This window comes from Lathamus discolor, chromosome 1 (genome assembly GCF_037157495.1).
Source record: "Lathamus discolor isolate bLatDis1 chromosome 1, bLatDis1.hap1, whole genome shotgun sequence".
NCBI lineage: Eukaryota > Metazoa > Chordata > Aves > Psittaciformes > Psittacidae > Lathamus > Lathamus discolor.
In genome coordinates this window covers 110,188,163-110,203,087 of record NC_088884.1, presented here as the reverse complement: position 1 = coordinate 110,203,087, position 14,925 = coordinate 110,188,163, and the positions used below count along the sequence as shown (strand labels likewise).

General features: G+C 40.0%; 1 protein-coding gene across 2 annotated transcripts in view; it reads left to right on the top strand.

Annotated features, from left to right (window-relative positions):
• Positions 1–3,726: 3,726 nt before the first annotated feature.
• Positions 3,727–14,925, top strand: part of SEC24B (SEC24 homolog B, COPII coat complex component) — a 45,867-nt gene continuing 34,668 nt past the window's right edge. For both annotated transcript variants that reach the window (XM_065690376.1, XM_065690368.1), the window contains exons 1-2: positions 3,727–4,089; positions 9,738–10,442. In XM_065690376.1, the coding sequence (XP_065546448.1) occupies positions 3,963–4,089; positions 9,738–10,442 (832 nt within the window). In that variant the 5' untranslated portion in view covers positions 3,727–3,962. The remainder of the gene's footprint in view (positions 4,090–9,737; positions 10,443–14,925) is intronic.

Sequence of the window (14,925 nt, the reverse complement as noted above, 5' to 3'; positions counted from 1 at the left end):
CAGGGACTGGTAAAGATGATGTCCATATAGCATGCACACACACAAAGTTTTCCTTAGAGCTGGTGAGACCACAGCCAAGCAAATCTTGCTGCTTTCTGAGCCTTTTCCATTACAGATACAAATATCCCAGGGAAAAAAAGAAAAATAAAAGAAAAAGAAAAAAGAACAATTAAAACCCCATGAAAATTAAGCACAGTTTCATCTTGTGTGCCCAACCTGGATACATATCAAGTGTTTCAGGCAAATAAACAGAAGCCCTGCCCATGGCTGAGTCATAGAACTCCTCTGGAGTTTCATGGATAATAAGTAAACTGCATGGGAAGTAAAAGTGTACATGTGTAAGAAAGTTGTGCTGCATCACAACTGCTTTCTCTTTCTCTGATAGCTCTTAGGTCTCAAAAGACTTCTATTTGAAGTGGAGCATGACTACCCTGGGGCCTCTTCTACTAATTAGCCAGCTACAAATGAAGTATAGCACAGATCTTACCCAGCAGATGCAGGGATTTATCCTCCAGTTAGATGCAGAGGTCACACAAGCAGAGGCACACTTTTTAGTGACATGAAGTCTTGAGTTGCCTTTCACATTCTGGCAAGCAACCACACTGCAGTGACTACAAGGAACTTATCCAAATACAATGATATTAACACAATTTGGGACTTTTGATTGTGAAAACATGCAGCTTTATTGCTTTGCACTAAAGTGGCCCACTTCCTGTAAAAAAAGCAGGAGAATAATTAAAAAATTTTTAGTGAGCTAGGGTGACCCACAGCTATATTTTGTTGATGGATATTATAAAAGCACCTAATTTTGGCATTGTCCTTCTGGAATGTATGGCAAATTGCAAGATATTTGGCTTAGCTATGTTAAAATTCAAAATCATTTCCCAGTCAGTTTATAATTATTTTGTTCTCAGACTTTCCTTCTTGCAAAAATAACTTTTTCTTTCTGGAAATTTATTGCCTCTTTTATCAGATTACAGGTAATGAGATAAATTTTCATATTTTGTTCTCCCAGACCCAAATGACAGAGGAACCACTTCATGTCATTGCAAAACTTCCTTCACCAAAGGTAAGAATAAATCTATTAGCAATTAAGTCTCACCAACTGGCCAAAGGATTTGTTACTCCAGTAAACTTGTTACCAGACTAAGTGGAAGCAATGGCCTAGGTGAGCCAGCTCGTGTTTTATTTGTTGCATGATAGCATAAACAGCAGTTGTTAATATTCATTTTTTGCTAATGTGTTCAGATTAATTATAAATGAGGAAGACAAAATAGATTTCAGTTTATGGTGGATTTTCATTAGGGGCTTCTGTTCTAGCTGCCTGGATTTCCTAGGAGTGAATGGGTTTAACCACAGTGTAATTGTTTTTGTAGAAAGTAATTAAGCTGTGTAAAAGGTTTTGTAAATGCATTCAAAACAATGGGAAAATTCCCCATTGCCTCTTCTTGTTTTTAGCACAATGACATATTGTCATTGTGCTTGATCATAAATTGAAGTGTAACCTTCACAGATTGTGATATAGGATATATTTATTGTCTCACAGTACAAAGAGAGAGAAAAAAAAATTTGGAAAGGGAAAATCTTTGTCAAAACACACATTCACATGTGTTGCACGCTGTGACAAAATATAGTTGTAGTACATGGAAGCAGCTACATGCCTTCTAAAACAGCAAGGAGAATGAAAAAGCAAACCAACTGATTGTCCATATTTCTGAATTATTTTGCTGCCATGCATTCATTTCTTGCAAATACTTTGTGTGGAATGGAGGATGGGTTATAAAGAAGGAAGAACAATTTTAACAGCAGATTTTTTTTTTTTTAACCCTATCTCAATTTAGCCCTGGGAAGTACTTAAGTGGTCACTTATACCAAAACTGGATGATAATCTGAGTCCCGACGTGATTTTGTAACCCTTGCTAAAAGTCGTTCGATTATGGCAACGTCACACAATTTCCAAGTCACCTAGGCCTTTAGTATCTTAAGGTAATGGTTTTTTTTCACTAGCTCAGCTGAATTTTGTTACATGTTGAGTCCATTATTTCTTACCCTAGCTTATTAGGACATGGAAGAGAAAATATTCATTTCAGATCTGCAGTCCATCAAGGGACTAATGGAGGCTATGCAAGATACCTCTACAGAGTCTGACAGGGTGTGAAGGCTGAGAAACCTTGAAACACAGTCAGTTTCTCAAATATTTAAAGACGCCCTGCATGCTTTATAAGAACAGCAACATTCAGAGCAGGGCCGCATGCTTAGCATACAGGCAAAGTAATTTAGAAAGTGTTAGAAGTATTTAAAGACAGCAGGAAAACCAGCATATGAACAGGGAAGGAACTGATCAAACATATGTAACAACTAAAGGTGACTCGGTGTTGTTCGACTTGGTCTTGACAGTGTGATCAGCAGTGTACGCTGCTATGTTTTCAACATAATTAATAAAAGAACCCAAGCAATGAGTTGTCTTGAATAGCACCTGAGTGAATGAGAGATGATAGATTGGTGGTAAAGACAGACACACAGTCAAAACTAATATGGTGTAGTGTGCAGTTTGTTGCAGAAAGTGTGAAATTGAATGGAGATAGTTTGCCAACAGGAGCCAACGGGAGGTTGTGCTGGTTTTGGCTGGGATAAAGTTAATTTTCTTCCTAGTAGCTGGTATGGGCTATATTTTGGATTTGTGCTGGAAACAGGGTTGATAATTCAGGGACATTTTCATTACTGCTGAGCAGCGCTTATGCAGAGTCAAAGCATTTTCTGGTTCTCACACCACCTCACCAGCAAGTAGGCTGGGGGTGCACTAGAACCTTGGAGGTGACACAGGAGGGACAGCTGAGCTCCACAGACCAAAGTGGCATTCTGTATCTTATGTCATCATACTCGGCGTATAACACTGGGGGGGAAGAAGGAGGTAGGGGGATGTGTTTGGAGTTACAGTGTTTCGTCTCCCCAAGTAACCGTTACGTGTGATGTAGCCCTGCTTTTCTGGGGATGGCTGAGCACCTGCCTGCCCATAGGAAGTGGGAAATTAATTCCTTGTGTTGCTTTGCTTGGGTACCCAGATTTTCTTTACTTGTTAAACCACCTCTATCTCAACCCACAAGTTTTCTCACTTTTACACTTCCGATTTTCTCCTCTATCCCACTGCGGGGAGAATGAGAGAGGGACTGTGTGGGACTTAGTTGCCAACTGGGGTTAAACCATGACAGAGGCTCACCAGCGCTTTTTTTCCTGTTTAGAGAATATATAGTATATATTCTGCATATAGACTGAAAAGCCTTACCTTATCACGCCTTGATTTTTCTTGTCAAGGCCTTCCTGTGTACACAGATAATATCTATACACCATAAAGAGAGAGAATACACAGTTTGCACTCCTAATACAGAATGAAAAGCCTTGCCTCCGCTCATTCTGCCTCACTAGGGCTTTTCTGTCCGTATACAGAATAATTACAGTTGTCACTTCACCTCACCTCACCTCGAGGCCTCTTCCCCTTGCGCAGAGCACGCAAACGGGACATACGGCCCTCATCACCCACAGATGAAGCGCGCTGCTTTCCTCCCTGCCGTGCAGACCGCTGATGCACGGAGCAGGCGAGACGAGCACCCTCCCCTCGGGCGCGGGGCCCGGCCGCGTAGCGACACCCGCCCCGAGCAGCAGGAGGAGGGGAGCCCGGTCACCTCACACAGGGCAGGGCGGTGTCGCGGAGGTGCCACCAGGGGGCGCTGTGGGAGGCGGCGTTAACGGCCGCAAGGCCGCGGTGGCGGGAGCGGCGCTCGGGCCCGGCTGCGTGCTTTGCTCTCCGCGCTGCTGAGGAGCGGCCGTGGCCTTCCGCCTCTTGAGGCACGATCTGTTGGCGACCCTTGACGCCCGGCTGCGGCTGGGGTGAAGAAGAAGAAGAAGAAGAAGGAGAAGCAGGAGGAACAGGAGCGGGCCGGAGTGAGAAAGCACTGCGAGAAGCCATGTCTGCGCCCGCCGGGCTGCCGCCGCGGCCCGCCGGTGCCGCCGCCGCCGCCGTTTACCCGAGTGGGCCCGGCGCTTCCCGGGAGGCCGCGGCTCCCCAGAGCGGCGCGCCTCGCTATCAGAACGGTGAGGGGCCAGAAGCCTGCGCGGGGCCTAGCGTTGGCGGCCGAGGCGGCGGGGAGAGGCCGCCCGCGGAGTCCGTGGGGCGAGCTGCGCGGCTCCGCTCCCTCCCCGGGAGCCCTGCGGGCGTCGGGGCCGGGGGAGCTGCCCTCTTTCCCCTTCTCCTGCAGTGGCGGGAGGTGCGGGGGTCTGTGTGGAGAGGCAAGGGCCACGGTGGAGCCGGCATGTAAGGAAGCCCTTCTCTGAAAGGCAGCAGAAAGAAGCCGCTTAGAAACCGCGCGACCCGCCCCGGCCCTCCCCGCTACGTGCGGAGTTAAGGCGTTAGAAGGCGCAGCCTCGCTGAAGGAGCGAGGGAGAGGGTGTTCTTCCCTGTCTTCCCTGGGGATTGGATCTGGTCGGTGTTGGGGCGCCTGCTTTGTGGTGTTTTGGGAATGCTCTGGAGGCCCAGGCACATCCAGGCCTCGGTTCCGGCAGTCGTGCGTGAGTATGGGCAGGAAACCGTGTACCGTAGACGAGAGCTTTTACTTAATTCATAACTGTGTGTGGACTTAAACATGGTAGGCGGTAGGCATTCACGCAACAGGATCCTGGGATTTCAATTGAATAAACAAGATTGGCCAGTGAAATATGGGTCACTGAGAAACAAAGGTAAAATAGTTTAAAATCCCAAAATACTGGCTTCTTTTTCAGAGGGAAAGGTGCTGATACTACTTGTATTATGAATTAATTAGCGTTTACTACCTAATTTTTAAATTGGTGCGCTATAAAATCAGTTCTTTATTAACCTCGTTAACTTTTCAGGATGCCTGTGTGAGCTTTGTCCCCACCTAATGATAGTATGGTATCTAAATTACGCCTCTTGCTTGCCTAGAGGTTTAGCTTTTACTGTTTAACTCTTTATTTTGTATTCAGGCTGTTTTGAACACAGGCGGTTTTTCTGCTCAGGTCAATATGCAGGGTAATGACATGGAAAAATTTTTACTGCTGAATTTTTCTCATGTCGACGGGGTAGTTAGGTGGTAAGGAGTTACATGCCTATAAAGTAGGTTTTGAGTCAGTTTGCACGGAGCTCAAAAGTCGTTGAAGTGACTGAAAAGGAATGTAATTATATGGTAGATTAGTATTCTAATGCTAAGCTTTGTCAAAATTATTCAGAAAATGCCAACTTGCATGGCTTTTACTAAAAAACATAGCATTATCAGTACACAGCTACTACAGCTTCAATACCCTGAAAGTGTTTCAACAAAACAAATAGAAATTAACATCATGCTTTCTCCTTGTGTTTTTAACTGCCTGAAACTGATTTTTAAAGAACCATCATTACTATTTGTTATTTTAATCAACTCCTTGCTGCTGATAATATTCTTAAAGACAACTTTTTAAAAACTTTGTAGTAGAGGATTTATTTTCAGTGAAACACTTTTTCTTTAATTTGGAGAAATTTATACACTGTTCAGAAATAGGTTTGGATTTTTCTTGTATAACTTGCGAAATAGTCAACTTGGGCTTCTGTGTGCCTTAAGATACCTTGCAGTGGTGTGTATTTGATGATTTGTAGACAAGAACTCTGAATTCGTCATTTTGTGTCATTTAGCAATAGCATTTCAGAATTTTTACATTAGTGTGTCTGTCTTCTAGTACTAACCTTCTGAAGTTATAACACAGAATTTAAGGCTTACTTTGTTTTGGTTTGTTTGTTTGGTTTGTTTAAAAGAAGAACAGGAGGGAGAATAGAGAGAATTAATAATAGAGAAGACCACGCAGGAAATTTCCATGCTGTCCAATAGAAACTACATTTCACAAGAAAGGTTGTCATTGATTTTGTGATTTAATTTTACATCAGTTTTCTGGAGTTTAAATGTTAGATATATGAGTACAGCTATTTCTTCATTAACTGAAAGAAAACACGAGTGCATCCTTTTAGATATTTGGAGTGCTCTCTGCTTTAATTTCATAAAATGTGTATTTTTCAGGTAGAACTTTGAAGTTACTCGGATCTGATGGAAAAGAGGATGTTTTTTTGCAGAAAGCAAGCAACCTGTTACACATAGACTGATACTTAAAAGGATGGTCAACTTTGTTTATAAAAGTTTTGGCTGGTCCAGTGACAAATTCATTTGAGACCATTGGAGAGTTTAGTTTCAGTATAACTTGGGGATTTTTTTTTTTTTTTATTTTTGTTTGTATTTTTTTTTTCCTTCTCTCTTAAAGTGCTTTTGGTTTGATCCAATAATGAAATTAAGTGTTTAAAAAAAAAAAAAAAAAACAAACCCCTTGTTTGGCTTGTAGTTCAGAAGTCTGGGGCTTTAAAATACAATTCTGCTGAATAAAATCTTGCAAATTTGAGAAGCTTTTATTGCTGTAGTCTTAGAAGTAGCTTTGTATCTAAATGGCAAATTACCTGTTTCCTAGTTTCAGCATAATGAAATGTTGCTTGTTAAATCAGTACTAAAGCTGATGTGTTTTTTTCCAGTCGTGATGGAGGACTTTGCTAACAATTTAATGCATTTAAATGTGAGACTGAGAGGATAATTGTGTTGAATCCCCATTGTTCTGCAGAAGACTTTTGTCTAGTGTTGTCTACAGCTGGTTTGTAAGATAACTATTGGTATCTATACTAGCATTTTGGGACCATCATTTTCATTATGATATTACGTATTTAGCTTTGTTTTCCATCCCTTCTCAGGCTTTGTATCTTTTGGGTAATTTCATTAAATTTCATAAGGGGGATAAAGGTCTGAAAAGGACAAAATCCCTGAATATATTGCAAAAATAGGAAGCTGGGTCATTGAAGGAGCTAGACCTTAATTCCATATTGTGAGAGCTCAGCAGTGGTTTATTTGCAGGCTTGTTTGCCAGCAATTAAGAAGGCACACTGGTGCTGCCCTCTGTCCATTCATTAAGGGATACCTGCGGGAGCTGTGGTGAGTCTTCCCTGGAGTGGGTAAGGGGATGTTAAAAGTTGCAGGAAACTAACACGTATTTTTAGCTAGCAAATTTGTGTTGTAGGGTACACAGACTGTATACAGGTGGGGTTCGTGGCAGATGGTTAAGTTATTCAGGTGAGAGACTGCATAGACATAAAAATGAAACATGATACTAACAAACAAAGCTTTACTTACCACATGTAGTATAGCCATAGTGCTGTGCTTTTTTTTTTCTTTTTTGTGACATCTCACCCCCACCCTCCTTAAAAACTGTTAAGGTTTTTGGGGTTCACCTGTCATAGTGTATAACTACACAGGCATTAACATAATAAATTATAAATGTGTCTGTAGCAGAGCTTCACTGCTTCCATTATAGAGATGGTGTTTTAGCAGTACAGCTGTGTGCAGCTAAGGTTTTCATATCCTCTTGTGGAGTTGTTTCTTGGGAAACTTGTCGGGTGTTTTGGGAGGAAGGAAGAGTACCTAAGACATCAGGACAGACTGTGCAATTAACAAGATCTCACAATGACAGAAAAGATGTACGCAGATTTCCAGTGTTGAAAACTGACCAATTATCTCATCATCATTAGTAGCTTCAACTACTAATTGCAGTACAAAAATTAATTTCTTTATAATTTTTATATGGACAAAACCTCACTTCAGATAATGGGAATAATCTTTCATCTGTAATTGTAAAACTTGCTTTTAAAGGATTAGAAGTTTCAAACAAACGTAGCAATTTTTCAAATGTCAGGTGTGTCTCTTTTAATGAGGTCTTCATGGGATTTATACTCTTGTGTCCTCATGTGAAGTTTAAACCTTACAGATGTTTCTACTTCAAAATGGAAACAAACATGTCTTTGACGTATAATGTAGAGAGTGACATCTTGAACTGGTAATTTATTCTGTCTTTATTTATGGTGTGTGTTTTTAAACCAAAGTTAGATACTGCAGGACGTTACAGTAGATGATTTGATATGCAGCCTTATATTTAGAAGTCAGGTGCTTCTAAACCAGTTTCTAAATTATACCTGCTGAGTTAGTTTAGTCCCCATGTTTTTATAGAACAAATGCACAGACTTTTCAGAGAAAACATCTTTCCTTGACATCTTAAGTGGCAGAACTGCTTAAAGCAGTAAGTCTTGACAGACATAAGTTATTGGTGCATTTTTGAGTTTGCTCTTTCAGACTCCAAAAAAACCAGACTGAAACTCTACCAGAGTTCACCCAGCTGTTAATGACTTGCTAACTCAAAATCGTTTTCCTTTAAAGAACAATGAAGTACAGAGCTCTACGAAGCAGCTTCCACTTTTTCAAAGAAAGAGTGAACCAGAAGCTAGTTATGTACTCTTCTCAAAACTTAGGGTCTAATTTTATTTTATTTTTTTAAGCTCCTTACGCTTTCTCCCAAGTGCCTTTCTGTCTTTTGACACAGAAGTCCAAGTTACAGTTGTTCACTTCTTAGCTTTTTTCTCTTCTACTCAACTTTCTGGGTTGTCGGGTATGAAAAGGTATTTTTAATTTAATCAGAAAGCTATTTTGGACATTGCATTCCTTGGTTACAGGATTCCATTAATGAATTTATTACTAAAATTGCCTTACAAGGTAATCATGTTACTTGGAGAACAGTGACTTTTCAGAATTTTAAGGCAAGAGAAATAAAACTTATATTTTGTAGTCATTGTTAATATAAGGAGGAAATAAACAATTAATTATTATCACAGATGCTGTTTAATTTGTGAGTGGCCCAGTACTGTGCTTGTGTTTCTACTCACTAAGGGCGGCAAATAACACTGTAGTCTTTCAGCATGACATGAGCAGGAGGGTGTGGTAATTTTAAGAATGGAAGTTATCCAAGGAAATGTGTTTGTGTTTCACTAGAAAATAAAAAGAGGAAAACAGGGTCCAGGAAAACAACTTGAGGAAAAACCTTCAGATTTACCATTGATCTGTTGGTATTGAAAAGAAAACCAGTTTGGACATAGTTAACATTGCATCTCTAGCAAACAAGTACTTCTTTGACCCTTACTTGGACTAGGATGTAATTAATCTCTAATGTTGCAGAGCCAGTTGCAGTGACAGCAAAATCACATCTCTCATACCTGATGTAAGTATTGGGAAGTAAAGAGAAATGAAGTGCCTTTTCAGATACTCTGTAGTTTCATAAAAATGTCAGTTTTCATAAAATCATAGCATGAAAGAACACAAGACAAAAAGAAGTGCCCTGCAGCGCTGTATCTTGGTCACCATATTCAGGATATGTAAAGAAGCGTGCCTTCATGTTTATATAGTGGTGTATTGGTTTGACTTAACCTTTCTGTTTTCCATATTCAGTCAGGGTTTTTAAGGCATACCATTGTATTCAGGCACTTAGAAACATCAGTTTGGTGCTTACTGTAGCTCACTATTTGTTTGAATATTAACCTCCTAAAACCCCTAAAATATGCAAAGTACAAACATGAGGCATACAGTCTTGGCATGGAAACATCATTTGATAATGGGAGGGATGCATTTTTGTTACTTGTGTGTGTGCTTGCAAATTACTTCAAATATTGTACTTTGTGTGCATTATACTTGGTTTGTTCTCCTTCTGCTGATGGAAAGTGGCCTCAAAACTAGTGATGGAAACCAAGAGGAAACTTATTATTAGTTAAAGTAAGCACAGAGTCCATTGGCATTACTAGCAGATGCACCTTTAATACATGTGACATTTTCTTTTTGTTTCAGGTCCTGTGCAGAGTCACATGCAGTTCCCCTCTGGCTATGACTCGCATCCTCCAAACTATAATGCGCCTTCAGGACACTATTCCCAAGTGCCCAATAAAGCTGCTGCTTCACATTTGGATAATCAGTATAGAGCAAATTACTACCCTACTTACTATCCAGCACCAGCACAAAATGTTATGACGCCTTCTGTGGGTACCAGTCTGTTGAATACACAGGAATCGCAGCAGTTGTACAACAATATTCCTCCCCATACAATGGGGTCAGCTGAAGGACCTATTCAAGGAGCAATATCATCTGCATCCTACTTGCATACAAGTGCTCAGCAGCCATATGCAGCATTTGGTAATCACTACAGCACTTCTGTCAGCTCTTCAGTTACATCTCAGGGATTTCCCCTCAATTCTGATCACTACACCATGCCCATGGCTTCTAGTGCCATGTATCCTAATGTTTCCTATCCTGTGGCTGCTGGCAGTGTGTACGGGCAGGCATTTACCTCTCAGACCCTACCTGCTCCTGGACAGTTCAAAGAGACAAATACGTTTTCTAGCCAGAGTACATCAGTACCTCGTTCCCTTCAACAGCATGTTCCCATGGGATATAACACAACATTAGCAACTACTTCATCTGCTCAGTCCACTCAAGACAACCTCTGCAGGAATCTCGCTGGATCAGTTTCTAAAGTAAACAACCAAATAAATACAGGTATGCTGTTATTTGAAGGGTAGTGAACTTCCAGACCTATCTGGGAAACATCAGAAATCATTCTTTGGTTGGTTTGTACTTGTTCACTACATGAAATTCAGTGTCATAATTTTGAATTCTGTCCTTGTTAATTCTTGAAGCTTTTTTTATTTGTACCATAGTCCTCACAATAGCAGCTAATTGTATCCCGGACATCTTTCTATAGAGACATACAGGAAAAAACAACATTTTGGGGATAGTTGTAGTTCATTGGCTTTTTTTTTTTTTTTTTCATGTGAGTGGCCTTGGAAGGGAATTTCTTTCATGCACTTTTGAAGGAATGTGTAATTTCTGAAACATGTATATTAATCACAAAGATACTTCTTTTCTGGCTAGAGAATTTTTTGAAGTCGTGATCTAAGTTGAGTCTTTAAATTTTACCTAAGGGAGCATACATATGCTCTTCAGAAAGTTCTGAAAAAGTGGAAGCCTGCATGGATTTAGAAGCAATTGTTTGTTTGTTTTAATATTTTTATAAGCATTTGAATGAGTAATTTTGGTAGCTTTAGTTGATTTTTTTGTAAACAACAGCTTGACGTTTTTAGCATGGATGTAGCTATGAAGGGCAAGTTGAGGACAAGTACGCTCAGATCTTGGTAGTAGAATCATAGAATCATAGAATAGTTAGGGTTGGAAAGGACCTTAAAATCATCTAGTTCCAACCCTCCTGCCATGGGCAGGGACACCTCACACTAAACCGTGCCACCCAAGGCTCTGTCCAACCTGGCCTTGAGCACCGCCAGGGATGGAGCTTTCACAGCTTCCCAGGGCAACCCATTCCAGTGCCTCACCACCCTTGCAATAAAGAACTTCTTCCTTATATCCAATCTAAACTTCCCCTGTTTAAGTTTTAACCCATTACCCCTTGTCCTATCACTACAGTCCCTAGTGAAGAGTCCCTCTCCAGCATCCTTATAGGCCCCGTTCAGATACTGGAAGGCTGCTATGAGGTCTCCACACAGCCTTCTCTTCTCCAGGCTGAACAGCCCCAACTTTCTCAGCCTATCTTCATACAGGAGGTGCTCCAGTCCCCTGATCATCCTCGTGGCCCTTCTCTGGACTTGTTCCAACAGTTCCATGTCCTTTTTATGTTGAGGACACCAGAACTGCACGCAGTACTCCAAGCTGCAGCTTCTGCTTCATGGGAAAACTGATACAAGTTCATAGGGTAGGCAGTACTTGGTAGGAAGAATGGAAGAGATTAGATGTGTGGGAGTGCTTGAAGCATCTTGTTCTCTCTCTCTGAGAGATCAGTAGCATGTGCAGGAAAATTCTGATTTTCTTTCTCAACTGGTAATTTTTTGACCTTGCAGTTGAAAGTTGTACTAAACTAGTGGTTTTCTTTTTCTGCTGAGACAGATTAGAGAACTGTGGAAGGTTTCCTTTTTTATGCCTGATATTTCAGATTATAGTTTAATATTGGAATTGTTTTAGGAGTCCTTGTAGCTGAGGTTTTCTAAGGCCAAGGCCTTATGAAAGAACATGGTTTTGAGTTTTTGATGATGATAAAGGTTTGACTGGGAAAACTAGCTAAGCTTAAATCAAGCTTATCCAATCTATGCCAGTGGTGCATTTAGTTTCAGTACTGCTTTTTTCCATCCCAAGGCTAGGATGTAGAGTCCTCATTCAGCTCAGTTTGAGTACTTTGAATATTAATAGATTTGCATTCTGAGGTGCTCTGTGCAATTTTCTGTAATACTTCAAAAACATGAAACAAAATATTGCTCAAAAAATAGGGAGCTTCTTGAAAAGCTTCTGAAGTTAATGGCATTTCACAGTTGAGCGTAAAAATGAATTCTTTCAAGGACTAAAGGTTCAAAACTCTGGCCTAAAAAATTGTTTCTGAGTGCTAGAATCTACAGCTGGACTAGACAGAATGCAGGTATCATTCCAGAACAGAAAGATTTGCAGTAGTCGTATGAAAATGAAAAAAGAAACTTTTAATTTGAACGCCTGTTAATTTTATTTCCTTTGGAGCTATCCATCTTGAAATAAATGATTTTTTTATAGCAGTATTTTTTATAAAGAACAGCTATTTTAAAGGTAAGAAGTGAAGCTGACCAGACTATGAAGAGCAATGTGAGCAATGGATAGTCTTATTTCTGAATTCAGTGAGTGCCCTTCTTAAGGAAGTGACTGAGTTAATATATGGCCTGAAGAAAACAATAGTATGCTTGAATTTCTAAGTGCTGATGATCGAACTAGCTGTGATAGTGGTGTGTAACAGGTACACGCTTTGCAGTTACAAAAATAAACACTGATCCACTGTTTCTGTTACACTTGAGTAACATTGCAGTACCTGATTTGTTTGCCAGACTGCAGGCATAATTACTTAAACCGTATTTAACTCTTCCTGAGCTTGCAAAGCTGCTGAGATAAGCATGCCCTGTGCTTTGGACTGGATTGTGGAACTGATTTATCTGGAGAATAACCTTTTTTCTCCTCCCTCTGAATATTGGTGTAACCTCAGCACACAAATGATTCTGTATTTACTGACTGGGAAGGAGCAAATAAAGATAGCAGCCAGTAGTAGGCTGAAGCAAGAGCCAGGCTGTTTTATTACTAGATTCTAAAGACACTATTTTTGAAGTCTGGGGCTAAACAGACTGCATCCTGTAATATCTGACTTTTTTTAAGTCTTTGGCTAGAATATGTTAAAAATACAATTGCTGCAACACCTGGCTTATAATAATTACTAATAAAATAATATGAATGTATAATAAGTACAATTTTTAAAATAGTGATAGTTTTGTCCTGGCATAATTTATTTACTTATTGCAACACTGATATGGTTTTTAAATTTCCAGTGCAGTTCTCTTGGTCTCAGGTGGAGTAATTTCCTATATAGTATTCTAATTGTTTGCAGCCTTTCAGAAAAGGAGTTTGATCTTGAAAATTGTTTGCCTGCTCTTGTACGTCCTTGTAAAGTGTCTGAGTCCAACACACAAGGAATTTAAAGAAATAAGGAGTGCTTTGTAAGAAGTAATTTTTCTGAATATTTAATCCTCCCTACTGTTCTCCGGGAAGAAAATGATGGAAAACTGTTTCAGTCTTTTCTGTATGTAGTTTTTAGCAAAACTGCTTGGGGAAAAATGAAAATTTACTGAAATTCCTAAGAGTGCTTTCTGTGAGTGTTCCATGTAAAGAAATTTTGATACAGTGTACTACTATTAGTCAGAGTGCCAATAAGACAGTTTCTTGCTATTGCTGCTGTGCTGTGAAAGAAGACCCCTCACAACGCTCAAGTTATAAATAAGCAAATCTTACAAATACTGTTGTTCAGGATACTACTCTTAATGTACTTTTCAGTAGCAGTTTTGTGCAGTCAGTGAACACTGAAAGCTCTCTGATGACAAATAGACAAATGCCATGTTTTTAATAAAATCTATGTTTAATCAGGACTTAAGAAATCTAGACTGGTATGAACTTTTCAGAAATTTGGTGATTTTTGAATTGTTTTCTACTTGAGTCAGAGAAGCTCTAAGCGTTGGACTTACAATTGGATTTTTAAAGAAAACAATTTGTGTAGGGACTTAAAAAGCCCCCAAAATGCTGAAACTATTAAGATCAAAGCCCTGAGCTGCTGTATGTGATGTACTAAGGGCATAGAACTGCAACAGAAATCTTTTTTCAAAGACTTCAGCAGCCGCTGTCTAAAATCACTGAGGTATTTTCAGTGAAGCTTGCTGCAATTTCTTATGAAGAAATTTATTTTGAGAGGAATCTTTTGCTGGAAGTTGACTTGTTTTGATAGATAGCAGCCAGTGAGGATAATTTTCTTTGCTTTAGGGAGTACAAATAAAGTAGAAAAGAAATGCATTTCTGCTTGCTGGTTTAAACTAGTTTCATCTAGCAAAAACACCCTCTTCTAGTCTTAAATTCTGTATTTCAGCAGAACAATGTTGGTATAGTTATGTCCAGAAATGGTGGTGTACTGTGTAAATAACGCACTTTGTATTTAGGCTTTTTGTCTTTCAAGCTCAGTAGCTTTCCTTAGTGGGTTTTGGGTTGGTTTTTTAGCTTTTTTTAGCTTATTTCACTGAAGTTGGTGCACTCTGATTTTTCTTGGTGCTTTACAGTCAGTGTGGATGTCAGCCAGGATGCCTAAATTTTAGTGGACTCATCCCTGAGAAGGGGGAGATAGAAAATTCCTTCTGTGGGTATAGGTCGGAGTTTCTTTGTTTCCTGGTCCACTGTCCTGTAATCATAGGCCGTCTGCTTGAGCAGGAGACGCTTTAATTTCTTGATCTCATTCAGATACTTCCCCTTATGTCAGATCAGGATTTAAAGTCCTTGCTGCCCCAGTTCCATAGGAGCGTAGGTTGCAACCCTGTAAATCTGCTAATATAGGTGTAGTTGGAAAAAGGGGAAGGACTGTACCTGAGATACAGAAAGTTTGTCTTTCAACAGCATCGTATCTTCCTAACTTCAGGGAGGTGGTCAA